Consider the following 14047-nt stretch of genomic DNA (forward strand, 5'->3'; position numbering starts at 1 on the left):
TTGTTTCGCTATCAGACTGCTTCCTACATTAAACATTAATTTTGTCTAGATTCCTACATTAATTAACATTAAACATGATAATTTGTCGTGCCATATGCATATATTCATCTTTTGGTAGCTGCTTGTTAGAAAGAAATGCTAATCAATACCTGTTCATTCCCAAAGAGAATCATCATCAATATAAATTTTAGGTGTGGCTTCTTTTTGACATCTGCTTCATTGTATCCTTTTTTTGGGCCTCCCATTTTCTTTCTTTTTGTCCCTTGAATTCATTGTTCTGCCAATTAGCATCTCCAAGAGAATGCTGAGGGTGAGAAGTAATCAATAATAACATCTGTAGAAAAGCTAAATAGGATCCAGTTGTCTTCACAGTGGCAAAAGCAGTCTTGTATAAAGACATTATTTCCAGTCTCCTACTATATTTACTAATAACTAATGATTTCATTTTCTCTACACAAATCCAAGATCACTTTCCTAATTTGTCCCTGCTAGTTTTGAGCCTCTCTGTGTATTTATGAAGTTAAGATTGGAGCAAAGCCTGTGTCTGTCTTGGGCACTCTAGGAGTTGAGGTTCACAGGTTGTTAAGTTGTCATAAGTTGCCCATCCTTGCTTTACATTGCTCTACCTTTAATTGATTATAATATCTTCAAACAACAAGTGTAGCATTCAGGAATTGCAGAAAGAAATATTGAGAAGCTTGATCCAATTTATTACACAAAATACTGATCATTTGCTAGGAATGATTTATAAATTATTAATAAAGCATTGCTCAAAGTCTGAACAACTTTATGATTGTATAATTAAATGGATATAGAACATGAATATAGTTACAGGCATACAATGGTGAGAATTTCAATGGAGAAAGAATGTTAAATTTACTTCAACCGTTATACTTGCAGTTGTTTTTTTATTGGCAGGTTTTACCATTGGCAAATCACTCTAGCCTTGATTGCTGAAATGAATGATTATTTTTCTTAAAAAATGTTGGAAATGTATCATAGTTGGATCCATCTTTCAGATATGGTGGCAATGCTGCAAAGTGTGACTTTATTGGAAACTGATTTACTCTGGAACAGAATGAATTTTGAAAATTGCAATCCATTTCCAAGCAGAGATATTTTTATTAATTTTTACCAAACCAGTATACTATATACCAAAACATAGTAGAAGTATTATTATACTAGCTGCAAAGATTATATATGCCTTTTGTTAGAAATGTCAGTTAGTTTCTTCTTTGGAAGAATGGGAAATGAGCCTGTGGAAGTATGCCTCATTATCTAAAATAGCTTTGTTTTTTTAAAAAATGTACGTAAACCTGATGCGGAATTCATTTGGAACTGAAAACTCTTTTTGCATTATAATCTCATACATGGAATTGTATTGCACTCAAAATGTTGATTCTTTTAAAATATATGATAAAAAATTGAAAAGAAAGATATTTTTAAAAGGCCAGGCAAACGTATGTAGCCTTACCTTTGCTTGCACTGAACTGCATTTGCCATTTCAAAATCCCCACCGCCACTCCACCCACATTTGGAGCTCTTTTCTATCTCCTAATTTATAATCTTATCTGTATAATTTGGAAAGCAGTCTATCTAGTGCATTTTGCAATAGCTGTAGTTGTCCAAATTCTGTACAAAGACTTGTAAAGGATGTCATAGTAGTCTTACATTTTTCAACAGTATTAATAAATTTCTCTCTCTCTCTGTGTGTTAATATAGTGATTTATGCTTTATTTTGACTGTTTTAGGAACTAAAGTATGGAGATGGTATCCAAATTAGCAGGAACCGAGAGCTGGAGGAATGCTTTACTCAGGCAACCGAACACATGGAGATGCTTGAAGCGTTGATCAGAGAAATGAGACAAATGGGTCAGCCATGTGAGCTCTACCAGAAAAGGTATTGCCATTGTATTTGTAACTAAGTAGTATGTCTAAGGTACTGAAATACTGAAATAGTAAACTCTGTCACATTGAATAAACAAGTAGATACATGTGGATGATGGGAGTTATTCTAGGCCAGGGGTTGGCAACCTGAAAAAGGAAAAGAGCCACTGGGAACCGGTTCCATCACACATTAAAAAAGTGGCAGCCGCGTGCGTGCGTCCATGCACGCGCATGCGCAAAAAACATTTTGCGCATGCGAAAAATGGTTTTTTCTTGCGCATGCGCGGACGCGCGCAGTTGCCATTTTTTTTATTTGTGATGGAACCGGTTCCTGGTTGCACGACGGCGACGGCCTGTCTGCAAAGCTGCCGTTTTCGGCAGCTTGCAAACGTGCCGCGGCAGCTTTCTCAAAGAGCGGCGCCGCTGCCTGTTCGCGCAGAGGTGCACGTGCACCTCTCCAAAGGTTTGGGGAGGTCCGTGCACACCTCCGCCCATTTGGAGCGCGCACCTCTCCAAACGGGCGCGCACCTCTCCAAACGGGCGCGCACCACTGCCCGTTCAAAGAGGTGCACGCGCACCGGGCGGCTGGGAGCCGCAGGAGACTGCTCAAAGAGCCGTGGGTTGCTGACCCGTGTTCTAGGCGATGTAAATCTAGAGTCATGTGATGCACCCTTTATTTTGCCGGATGAACAGTAAATAATTCAGCTCCCATCTAATGTCAGCCTTCCTGAATAAGCCACATAGGAAACACAGCTAGATAAACTAAATCTACTTTATTGTAAAGGTAAAGGTTCCCCCGCACATCCGTGCTAGTCATTTCCAACTCTAGGGGCTGGTGCTCATCTCCGTTTTAAAGCCGAAGAGCCAGCGTTTGTCCGAAGATGTGTCCGTGGTCATGTGGCCGGCATGACTAGACACCAAAGGCCCACGGTACGCTGTTACCTTCCCACCGTAGTGGTCCCTATTTTTCTATTTGCATTTTTATGTGCTTTCGAATTGCTAGGTTGGCAGAAGCTGAGATGAGTAACAGGCACTCACTCTGTTACGCAGCACTTGGGATTCGACCCGCCAAACTGCCAACCTTCTGATCGACAAGCTCAGCGTCCTAACCCACTGAGCCACTGAATCCCTCTACTTCAGACATGTCAAACACAAGGCCTGGGGGCCGGATCTGGCCCGCGAAGTGGTTTCATGTGGCCCGCGAAGCCATCCTGGAAACAGTGAGGGAACGGCCCCCACTGCCTTGGCCCTGGCCCAGAGACCCTCCTTCTGCCAGAGATCCTCAGATCTGTCCTCCATAGGCACCCTTGATGCGAACGATGTAGAGCTGGCCACGCCCACCCAGTAGGCCATACACACTCTAGCCACGCCCACCCAGTAGGCCACGCCCACCCAGCCCCCTGAGGGCAACCGCAATGCTGATGCGGCCCTCAATGAAATTGAGTTTGACACCCCTGCTCTACTTTATTGTAAGACTACATTAATAGAATCTTGCAACTCTGAAGGTACAGATTTCACTACTTTTAACTGCTTGATCAATTAGGGCAGGTCCTTCCTAAGTTACTTTGTCTGACCATTAAGTGACTACGGGCTCCTCCCTCTCTTGTCTGGTCATTCCCTAGGCAGGATCTCTTTCCCTCATCCCCCAAGGTCAACCATACAGTCTATTATATTTGTGCGAACATCGACACTTGAGTAAGACATGATGCAGTATCTTGCACGAATGTTATAAATTTGTGAAGCTGTGTCTCAAATTCACTTCTAAGATTGCATCTGTTTATTTTTGCTTTGATAAAAACTTATCACAGGTGGGTGGCCCTAATGTAAAACCACTAGAAATATCAACAAAATAATTTTAAAAAGGTGGAAACTAATCATCAGCAGAGACAAACAGTATTTATTACAACAGACTTTAAGCATTCATAAATGATGTTAGTACAGTTAAATTTTTATCTGGGAATCAACATGTTAATGAAGTTGGTAATTAGTGTATTTTTTTCAGTAGGCACCATGGAGAAGGCTCTGTCCCACCCAATATACTTCATGAATTCTTCAATAATGAATTATTATTCTCTGATTATTTGAAGCTTCTTGCTAAGATAGCTCAGAACCTGAAAGTTCAGCTGTTCCTTCCAACCATTCTGGTGGCTTGGCCTTTGATATTCTTCTTCCTCACGGTTACTTTTTTCCTTTAGACTGCTTCAACTTCAAGAGCAGATGCGTGCCCTCTACAAGGCCATCAGTGTACCTCGTGTCCGAAGGGCTAGTTCCAAAGGTGGTGGCTACAGCTCTCAGAGTGCTTCAGGTTGGGATGAATACACTAGGCGTGTCACCAGTGAATGTCTGAACTGGATGAGACAGCAGAAGGTAAGCTTGAATGAATATAGAAGAAGGACTGGCAGAACCAGGGGAAGGAGTTAAAAGAGGCATCAGTTTACAATCCTTATGTAGCCATAAGTGACCTAAGTCCCACCTCCCTTAAATGTCGTTGACCCTTGTCTAACTTTAACCAGGTGTTGACTTGTTAGTTGAAAAGATTCCTTTGTATCGGCTTTTAGCAATAAATCAGTTAATTTGAACCTTCATGGTGCCTGAAATTGAATATCAGAAAGGGTTGTCGGAATGCCTTAATCAAAAAGCTTGCTTTTCACAGTGTGTGTGTGAAAAGCAGATTAAAAATCATTATTCATTACTTCACTTCTGCCAATTCTCTACAAGATTGGAAGTAGCTGGATATGGAATCTCGGGTCAAGTACAAGCAGGGGATGAGGGAAGGATGTAGATAAGCTAGATAGTGTAAAGAAAGAAAGTATATATGACAAGAAGCAGAGAAGGAGAGGCTTCTGATAGGAGAGGAATTACAGAAGCTCTTCTGGAATAATTACAACATGGTGGAAGAAGAAAAAGAATTCAAAAAGGTAGTGTCCCAAAGAAAAGGAGACTTAGATATTGTCAGAATCCATTTATATCACATTCATAAATGTATATTTAAAACAATATCCCCCCCATGGAATCTGCCATCTCCCGAGGACGGAGGAGCGCATGTGGATTCAGCCTGCCTTAGGTTATTTCAAAGACCAAGGGAAATCTTTTGAACTGGGGGAACAAAAGGGAGGGTTAGAGAAGAAGGCATCTGGCCTGTGTCTTCATTTAATTCTGTAGAGGAAGAAGGCAATAACCATAAAGATTCAAAGTTCCTTTTTCCCCACAAAAGGGATGACATGAAGTAAAATGATGGGGGCTGACCAAATGGGGTTGAGGGAAGGGGGATTGAACCAGGAACCCTTTATAAAGTTTCAATTTGTAAAACAATACTAAGTCCTGTCTTGTATTTCCACAACCAAGCATGTCCTAGTAAAAATTCATTTTGGACTAGAACTGACTCCCAAGAGTTTTTGTTTTCCTAAGATGTGGATTGGGGTGGGTCCTGACAGATATTAATTCATAGTGATTTTTAAAAAGATATTCATTGCTTAGAAACTGCTTCTTTGGCCCAAGGTAGAGATCTGCTAAATTAACATGTCAGATTGAAGTAAATGTGATATTTTTGATAATCTGAATAGTCTTTACAGGATGGGTAGCAGTAAAACATTGACAACAAATTTTGATTTTCTTGTTGCTGCTTTGTTAAGATATAGTTTCTGCCAAAGCCCAGGATTCAGATCTAATTATATTTCTCTTGAACTTGGGGTCATCTATGGTAATATAATGGCTGGCGATAGGGAAATAAGTGTTCTCACACTAATCTGAAGTCTCTTTAATGAAAGAATGCTTGCATTAAGCCGCCCTGAGTCTTCGGAGAAGGGCGGGATATAAATGGAATTAAAATAAAAAAATAAAATAAATCTTTACAAAACTCTTCTATCTGTTGTTCTTATATTCTTATAAAGATACCCTTGATGAAGGAAAAAGAAAAACAGTTTCAACTTTGTGTGTGAGGATTTTCATCTGGAAATTAATGTGGGAACAAAAGGTTAAGTTGAAACAAAGAAAAATCCTCCTCCTCCCTTAAAAATTTTGAGAAAAAAATGGAAGAAATATGTTAATTGTAGCATTTTAAATTTTGGAGCAAAAGGAGACTTGCCTCTTCCTAGTGTTTGGAAGTCTGTTATAAATAGGCATTTTGAGCCAGTTGCTTATAGCTCCCTTATCTTATCTGTATTGACCTTCTCTGGCTTAATATTTTGTCTGCAAAGCTCAGCTCCAGTGGGCCAGAGTAATACTTTCTCTTGTAACGCAGTGCATGGGAAATTCTTCCCAGGAAGCCCCAGCAGGCTTGCTAGTGCTTAGTTTTATTTTCCAGCTGGTTTGCTGATTGGAGACCTTAGAGCTAAGCACCTGGATCAGGTTTCCCTGGGAGGAGTGGAAGCTGGAACAGAGCCACCCTTTTGTTCTTCTACGCTGATGCTTGTTTTAACTTGCTGCTCCTTTGACTAAAGCAAAGCTGAAAAGAAGGTGAAAGTCCTGTGTAACATTCAGGAGGCTAATAACCTAAATTGGCATTGCTTGTTGGAATTGTTCCAGCATGAGTTAACTAAGCACAGGTGTGGCCCAAGAGGATGAATATTGTAGCATTAGTCTACTGGCATGATATCTCATAAAGCCTTTTTAAAAAAAAATAAAATAAAAGTTATTGTATCACTCTGGAACAGCATCTCCTCCTAGATGTCCTCAAAATATAATTTATAGAAAAAGACTATACATCTGCTTTTGGTTTTCTTTAAATACTTGCGTATCTTTGATAGTGAATGTTGTTATCAAAACTTCCTGTGGTCATAGCAATATATATACAGGAGTCTGATAGGACCATTTTGTCTTTTGTTTTATTTGTATAATGAATAAAATGATTAATAAGTGATATGCCAATATAAGAAAGTTACCACCCCCTATTTCTGCTATTTAAAGTAGATTATTAAGGTTCATGAAGTTCTCTAGTCTTTCATTGAACAATCAATCAAAATGTATGAGACATTTTTTAGGGCAGGACTGACCCAAATCGATTACAGGACTACCTATAATTAATGCCCATCAGTCTAGGTAGGAAAATTGACAAAATAATTCCTAAAACTTTGGAACAACATAGATTGTTTCAAGATATAGTCTTGAAATGGAGAAAAATTGGGCAGTGGCAAATCTTTTCAAGGTTGACTAAGATTTGCCGCTGACCAATTTTTCTCTGTTTCAAGACTATGTCCCTTACTGTAGATCTGTATTGTTCCAAAATTTTGTCAGTTTTCCAGACCTAGACTGATGGGCATCAATTACAGGTAGTAATTGGGTCTTCAAACCAAGAGCATAAAATCACTCAAAAAGTCACAAAAACAAAAAGAATATCCAATGTTTGCAAACCTCTCTTACTCTTGCTAAAACCAACGTTAATGCGTCAACAATCAAAAAGGTTCTCGGTAAAATAATAATTATGGTAGCAAGGTAGATGCCATTGCTCACTAAGAACATGGATGTTCATCTCAATGAAATTGCTCCTCATGAGGTTTTGATAATATTCAGCAGCAAAGTTATGCAAAAATTCATAAAATCTAAAAGGGTATTTGTTTTCTCAGAACTGTATTTCTTGTTCTCAGAAACAAGGTCAAAATAATTGAGGCCTGGGAATTGTTGGAATAATTGTTGGAATAATTGTCCTCAGACTAGTTCAGATCTTTGATTTGTTGGTTGGCATTGTAAATGGAAGCATCTGTTCAGTTCCTATGGCTTCAGTAACTTTATGACGTGTGGACTTCAACACTCAGAATTCCCCCAGTCCATACATCTTAAAGTAGCTGAAGTTGAGAAAAGCTGTTGTAGCAGATTGACTGAACTAGAAGGGTGGAAGGTCAGAGGTCTCAAATCATTTTTCCCACAAGTCCTCTGACTTCTCATACCCTGTTTACCCTGATTAGGAGTAGTAACAAGGTAGTAACAAGGTAACACTTCCTGTTATCTGGCATTACCCAGGTGAATGAAAGTGATAAGGCTCTTGCAATGTAAACAAAGAAATAGTTCCTGTAATGTAATTTCCTGGCTATGTAACTTAGAGACGTGTGGCCAGAGGGTTTTATCCTATTTTCTTGCCTGCAAGAGGAAAATTTTATTATAAAACAGGACAAATAAAATGTAACTTTTTAACTATAAATATCCAAAATGAAATACATTAGTTACAGAGGTTAGTATAGCAGATTAATTAAACAAAAGAAAGATTACGAAAGAAAACATTTTGTATACTTCTAGCAGACTGCAATATGCTGCTGGTCTGCCACAGATAGGATTTCTCTAACCTAAAGTCATAGCAAAGAGATAGGGCAATTTTAAATATTATTAGAAGAAGTGAAAAATACTAGATTTTTGGAACACGCCTGAAGTATGATTTGAGGCTGATATAAAGTACTGTCCTGTTTTATACAGACTGATAAGTACAGTGGTTCTTGATCATGCAGTCATCCACAGAAGCAAGTTTCCTGAAACAAAATAATTATCTGCTTCCTTTCCTGACTTTCCATTTTTTGTGAAAATTCAAGACTTTAATTTGAGGTTTCAGATCTTTGCCTTTTGCTTTTCCCAACTACTTCTGTTTTTTTTTTTTAAAAATGCTATATGTAAGAGTTGGCATAAAAAGGAATGAGACTGTAATATACTTACACATTACCAGCAATAAAGTATTGGCTGAGCTACTTAATATAATGTGCAGTGCATATATCATGTTGTAGTAAGGAAACAAGACATGATCTGGTTTGTTTTTGGTGTTGAAGCAAAAGCAAAAGAAGCTTCACAGCTTGAAGTCCCGTGATTTTTCCACCGCTTTACTTTAAAAAACAAATTGTAACTAACAACTCTGTTAGCACAAGCACGGTCAGGAGGAAGTTAGGGAATCAAATTCAATTTGGAAGGTAATTATGGAATTTATATAATTTTTGGGTGTGCATTTATGAATAAATGCACTTTTTTCAGACTGAAATGGAGTTAATCAAATGGGGATTTGATGCTGCAGCCATTGAACAACAAATCGCTGAGCATAGACGATTCCATAATTCTATTGGAGACTATCGTTGGCACTTGGATAAAGTGAAAACTGATCTGGTAGGTGACTATATGTACTTCTTTTTTGGATGATTGACTGCCTGTTATTAAGTACCTATTGATATTATTGCTAATCTGTTTAACAATAAATATTGCTAAAATCTTAAGTCTTCACCTTTGAGAAAAATTGTAGCTTCTCTACCATCACCACATTTTTCCTCACACACAAACAATGATGCATACTTTTTCTGCCTATTGCTTTTTTATTTTAAACAGGGAGCTTGAAATTAATGGAGAAGGGGTGCAGAAACAACATCAGACATTTCTGGTATCCTACCAAATTATACCCACCATTCTCTGCTCTATTCTTCCCATTTCCATTATTTCCTGGATTCTCATTGGCTCGATGGATAAATTTATTTATTTATTTTATTTATTTTTATTACATTTATATCCCGCCCTTCTCCGAAGACTCAGGGCGGCTTACAAGCTTAGCAGTAGCCTTCATTCTATGTATATGCCTGCTTGTTAGGGCTTTCACACACACCCCAAGCGGCATTATTACAAAGTCAGCTTAATTGCCCCCAACAATCTGGGTCCTCATTTTACCTACCTCAGGAGGATGGAAGGCTGAGTCAACCTTGAGCCTGGTGGGATGCGAACCTGCACTAATTGCAGGCAGCTGGTGTTACTTAAGGAGGCATTAGCCCACTGCTCCACCAAGGCTTATCAAATTGAATGACCACTTCAATGGTGTCCTAACGAAGATTTTTGTTGGATTCAGTATGGCCATTGGATGGTCCAATGCTGGTTGGATTAAAAAAAAAGTGGTATAATCAAGTCTGGATAACCACAGTTTTCCAATCCTGTGTCTGGTATTTTACTCTTAATTGCCAGCACTCATCCGTATTTCCTTGCAGAGTCACGTTCCCTCTTTTCTATTACGGGAAAAATAGTGCCCCGAATACTACTGCCCTGGGTTCTCCTGTCTTTAATGGAAATCCCCTGTTTGCTAGACACATCTTTTCTTTATTCTTTACTTAACAGCGTGAGAAGGCTGCTGTACATCAGCTGGAAGAAGAATATGAATATCTCTTGGTAAGCTATTTTTTATTTTATTCTTAAAAGTCTTATAATACATGTTTTTCCTAGCTATTAAAGTAAATTTCAGCATCAGGTTTGCATTTAAATTTAAGCAGGAAGGAAAATTCGTATTTTTTCTTACATGATGTGTGATTCCAAATACATGGCATAATTTGACTTCCATAGAAATATTGGAGTTGAATAGGAATACAATGTTAGAATGTTTTTCCTCCTCTGCACTCTAGCAATGGGAGCAACTATACAGTCTAGCAATGGGAGCAACTATATGTGCTCCTATTTATCCTCTTTTGGAAAGAAGAGCTGTGTACAAATAAAAACGATAATTGCTCTTTTTTATCGACAATGTAAAATGCTTTTAGAGATATACTCTGGTTCATTATTTGCTATCTTTTAGCCTTATGAGCTGGGTGAGGAATTCTGGGAGTTGAAGTCCACAAGTCCTAAAAGGGCCAAGTTTGAAGACCCCTGCTTATAAATAAACGTTTAACAAACATAATGCTCGAGTAAGATGTATTCCAGTGTCCATAATTTATATTTCTTACCAGAGCTAATCTTCCAGGGTTATTGTGAGATAAGATGGAGCAGGAGAACACCATCTATATGTCCCTATGCTTCTTAGAGAAAGACATAAAGCAAATGCAATGAATAAATTAATTTCATGGTAGACTGTAACCTTTTCAAACAGAAAACTGCACTTTGTTGTTTCCAACCAGAAAAGTTTGTTAAAAAATGTTTCTTAAAAAAAACACTTCAAAAATGATACACTGTAACAAGTCTAGTCCAGGGGTAGGCAACCTTGGTTCTTTTATGACTTGTGGACTTCAACTCCCAGAAATCCTGAGTAGTCAGTCATTTTATTTCAAGATAGATAGATAGATAGATAGATAGATAGATAGATAGATAGATAGATAGATATATGAAGGGACCCGGTGGCTCAGTGGGTTAGGACGCTGAGCTTGTCGATCAGATGGTCGGCAGTTTGGCGGGTCGAATCCCGAGTGCTGCGTAACAGAGTGAGCGCCTGTTACTCGTCCCAGCTTCTGCCAACCTAGCAGTTCAAAAGCACGTAAAAACGCAAGTAGAAAAATAGGGACCACTACGGTGGGAAGGTAACAGCATTCCGTGCGCCTTTAGCGTCTAGTCATGCCGGCCACATGACCATGGAGACGTCCTCGGACAAGCTTCGGCTTTGAAACAGAGATGAGCACTGGCCCCTAGAGTCGGAAATGACTAGCACGCATGTGCAGGGGAACCTTTACCTTTTATAGATATATAGATATAGATATATATTTATATTTGAGGGGAGAGGGGAGGAGGAGGAGAACCACATTTAATTCACTTACTATTGGTACAATAACTGTGTCTAAAATCTAGTAGAAATACTTGTTGAAAATTTCTGCCTGGCAACTTGTCCTATGTTGAAGAGATGGAGCAGAATTTTGATTTGGTCTGGACATGACCAGGGTATATTAAGCATCTTGGCTATTCGTTTTTCAGTGTGTGATACCTTTATCGTGTTCCCCTCCCCTCCCCCGGTACCACATTTTCCCTACTACGGCTTGTACTTTTACGCTTTGATCATTCAGTGAAAAGGCTTAACTTTTTCCTTGATGCTGTTTTGTAGAGGTTCTCCTTTGAAAGAATGGATCAGCTCCGCCACCTGCAGAACATCATCCAAGCCACTAGCAGGGAAATCATGTGGATCAATGACTGTGAGGAGGAAGAGCTTCTCTATGATTGGAGTGACAGGAACACTGACATTGCAAGGAAGCAAGAAGTTTTCTCTGTGAGTTAAGGACACCCAACAAATAAATCTCATTCAATAACTCATGGTTCGGTCTTTGTTTATTTTGAAAGATTGCAAATAATTTTTGAATTTTAAAATGCAGAATATAAAAGCTGGTATTAATAGAAGTTTTTAATTCTTCAATACTTAGAAAAGTTTCGCCAGTTTCAAGATGGATACCTGCTTCAGCCATTCAGAAAGTTTGTAAGAAAAGGAATGTGATGATTGATGCTTCTTCTTTACACACTTCTCTCAAATAATGTGTTCTTTCCAGCATTGGGGAATGTCAAGGCCTGCATTGGGAGATATGCTTCTCTTTCTTTTAGGGAAGATGAAAACGTTGAGGAGAAGATATTGCCACTCTGGGAATCCATATAAAGCCAATTCAACTTTATTGTCCATGCTGGTGTGGTGGTCTTATTGAGGTTTTAAAGTAGATTTTAATTTTTTTAAAAAAAATCATTGGGAATTTCCCCTCTAAGGTTAGGAGAAATTTAGCACAGGCATTCAGTCTCAAAATGGAAGGGATATCACAGTAAAATAAAAGAAAGCAAAGTAAAGAAGATGAGAGCAATGAGAGAAGAGAGGAATGAGTATTAAACATAGGTTTGTAGACAGATAGGATGCAGCATACAGTTGAACGTGAATGATCCATATGATTGATATTTTGTGTGCTTATTTCAACAAAATTGTTCCTATTGCAATAAATACTAAACGTACTGATCCTTTTTTCCTGTTGAAACTGAGTTTACATCCATGTCCTTGCCTATTTACAGAAACGCATGAGCCAGCTTGAGGTTAAGGAAAAGGAACTCAACAAACTTAAGCAAGAATGTGATCAGTTGGTGCTCAGCCAGCACCCTGCTTCTGACAAAATTGAGGTATGTTTTCAACTTCCTACATTTTTATCCTAACATTATTTTGGGAACAATATGACATCTCATTGAAGTGAAAGCTGGTAGTGAAATCCTGTACCCGGAACTGTACTATTAGGCAGCCTCTTCTGATCAACAAGTAATCTTGAAAATATGCAAAGCTAAATGCAAATACAAGGGGCCCAGTGCTAATTTTCAAAAGCTCACTTTAGAATTAGCTACTGTAACAAAAACGTTAACTTATTAAATCATAATCAACAGGCATCCTTAATGCTGGGCCATTTTGGATTTGTGGAGGAGGCTTACGTTCTCCATATAGTGGCCAACTAGAAAGCATAAGACCAACAATAGGATAAGAATGCTAAGAAGAGGAGGACATTTTCCTTTGCTTGGGTGTCCTGATTTTCATTGCCTTTCCTCAATGGGTCTTCTATAAGCAAACTCAGAGAGAGGGACAAGTCAGACATTATTAGTAGGCAAAGCAGAAATTTGGTCATGGATGTAGACTTGATTTTTGACTCTTGGATCCTCCATGCTAGGGTAGGTAGTTTTGAAGATTAAAAAAATGAGTTGGTAGCTGAACAATAGATCAAATTACCAGAATTCACAACCAATGGCATTTTTTTAAAAATGTGCAGGCCTATATGGATACATTACAAACTCAATGGAGTTGGATTCTTCAGATCACAAAGTGCATCGATGTTCACCTTAAGGAAAATGCAGCTTACTTTCAGGTATGTATTGGTATACAGAAGCAATAAATAATATGTAATTTATCATTTAACCCTGTATTTACTCTGTGTAGTTGGAATAATGCAGGTAAATTAGGTTCCAATCAATAATTGTGCATGCTTACTGTTTTAAAATAAGCTTTCTTAGTTTTGCTTGCAGTAATGATGATTTGTGAAATAAAGCTTCTAAAGGTCGATTCAATTCTTAAAGATTACACAGTGGTACTTTGGTACTCAGCTGCTTTGAAAATCATTGAATTTGGTACTCAATACATTTTGACTTGAAAATTTTATCCCGGTACTCATTGTTTGTTTGGTACTAAATGTACAAGCTAAAACCTGTCATAGTTGACTGTCTTGTGACCCAATACATTATTCCTTATGTTGTTTACTACTCACTGTTTTTGGTAATCATTGTGCGTCCTGGAACCAATTAACAATGAGTACCTAGGTACACTGTATATAGATTGTCTTCAGTAACCTTTATTTGTTCTTATAAATCTATATTCTTGAAAGGGCAGTCATTGATATTCTTAACTGTTGCATTTTATATAAGGCATCCCAAAAGTCTTAGTGCAGTTTTAATCTTTTAAAGCTTAAAACTGCACTAAGACTTTGGGAACATCCTGTATATCCTATGAAAACCCAAT

The 14047-nt window shown here is 38.3% G+C and overlaps 1 protein-coding gene across 3 annotated transcripts in view; it reads left to right on the forward strand.

The window, feature by feature from the left end:
* Positions 1-14047, forward strand: part of DSP (desmoplakin) — a 52124-nt gene that overhangs the window by 11710 nt on the left and 26367 nt on the right. For all 3 annotated transcript variants that reach the window (XM_083361179.1, XM_083361180.1, XM_083361181.1), the window contains exons 3-9: positions 1752-1900; positions 4083-4254; positions 8833-8961; positions 9949-9999; positions 11630-11791; positions 12568-12672; positions 13305-13400. In XM_083361179.1, the coding sequence (XP_083217305.1) occupies positions 1752-1900; positions 4083-4254; positions 8833-8961; positions 9949-9999; positions 11630-11791; positions 12568-12672; positions 13305-13400 (864 nt within the window). The remainder of the gene's footprint in view (positions 1-1751; positions 1901-4082; positions 4255-8832; positions 8962-9948; positions 10000-11629; positions 11792-12567; positions 12673-13304; positions 13401-14047) is intronic.

This window comes from Vipera ursinii (genome assembly GCF_947247035.1).
Source record: "Vipera ursinii genome assembly, chromosome: 3".
NCBI lineage: Eukaryota > Metazoa > Chordata > Lepidosauria > Squamata > Viperidae > Vipera > Vipera ursinii.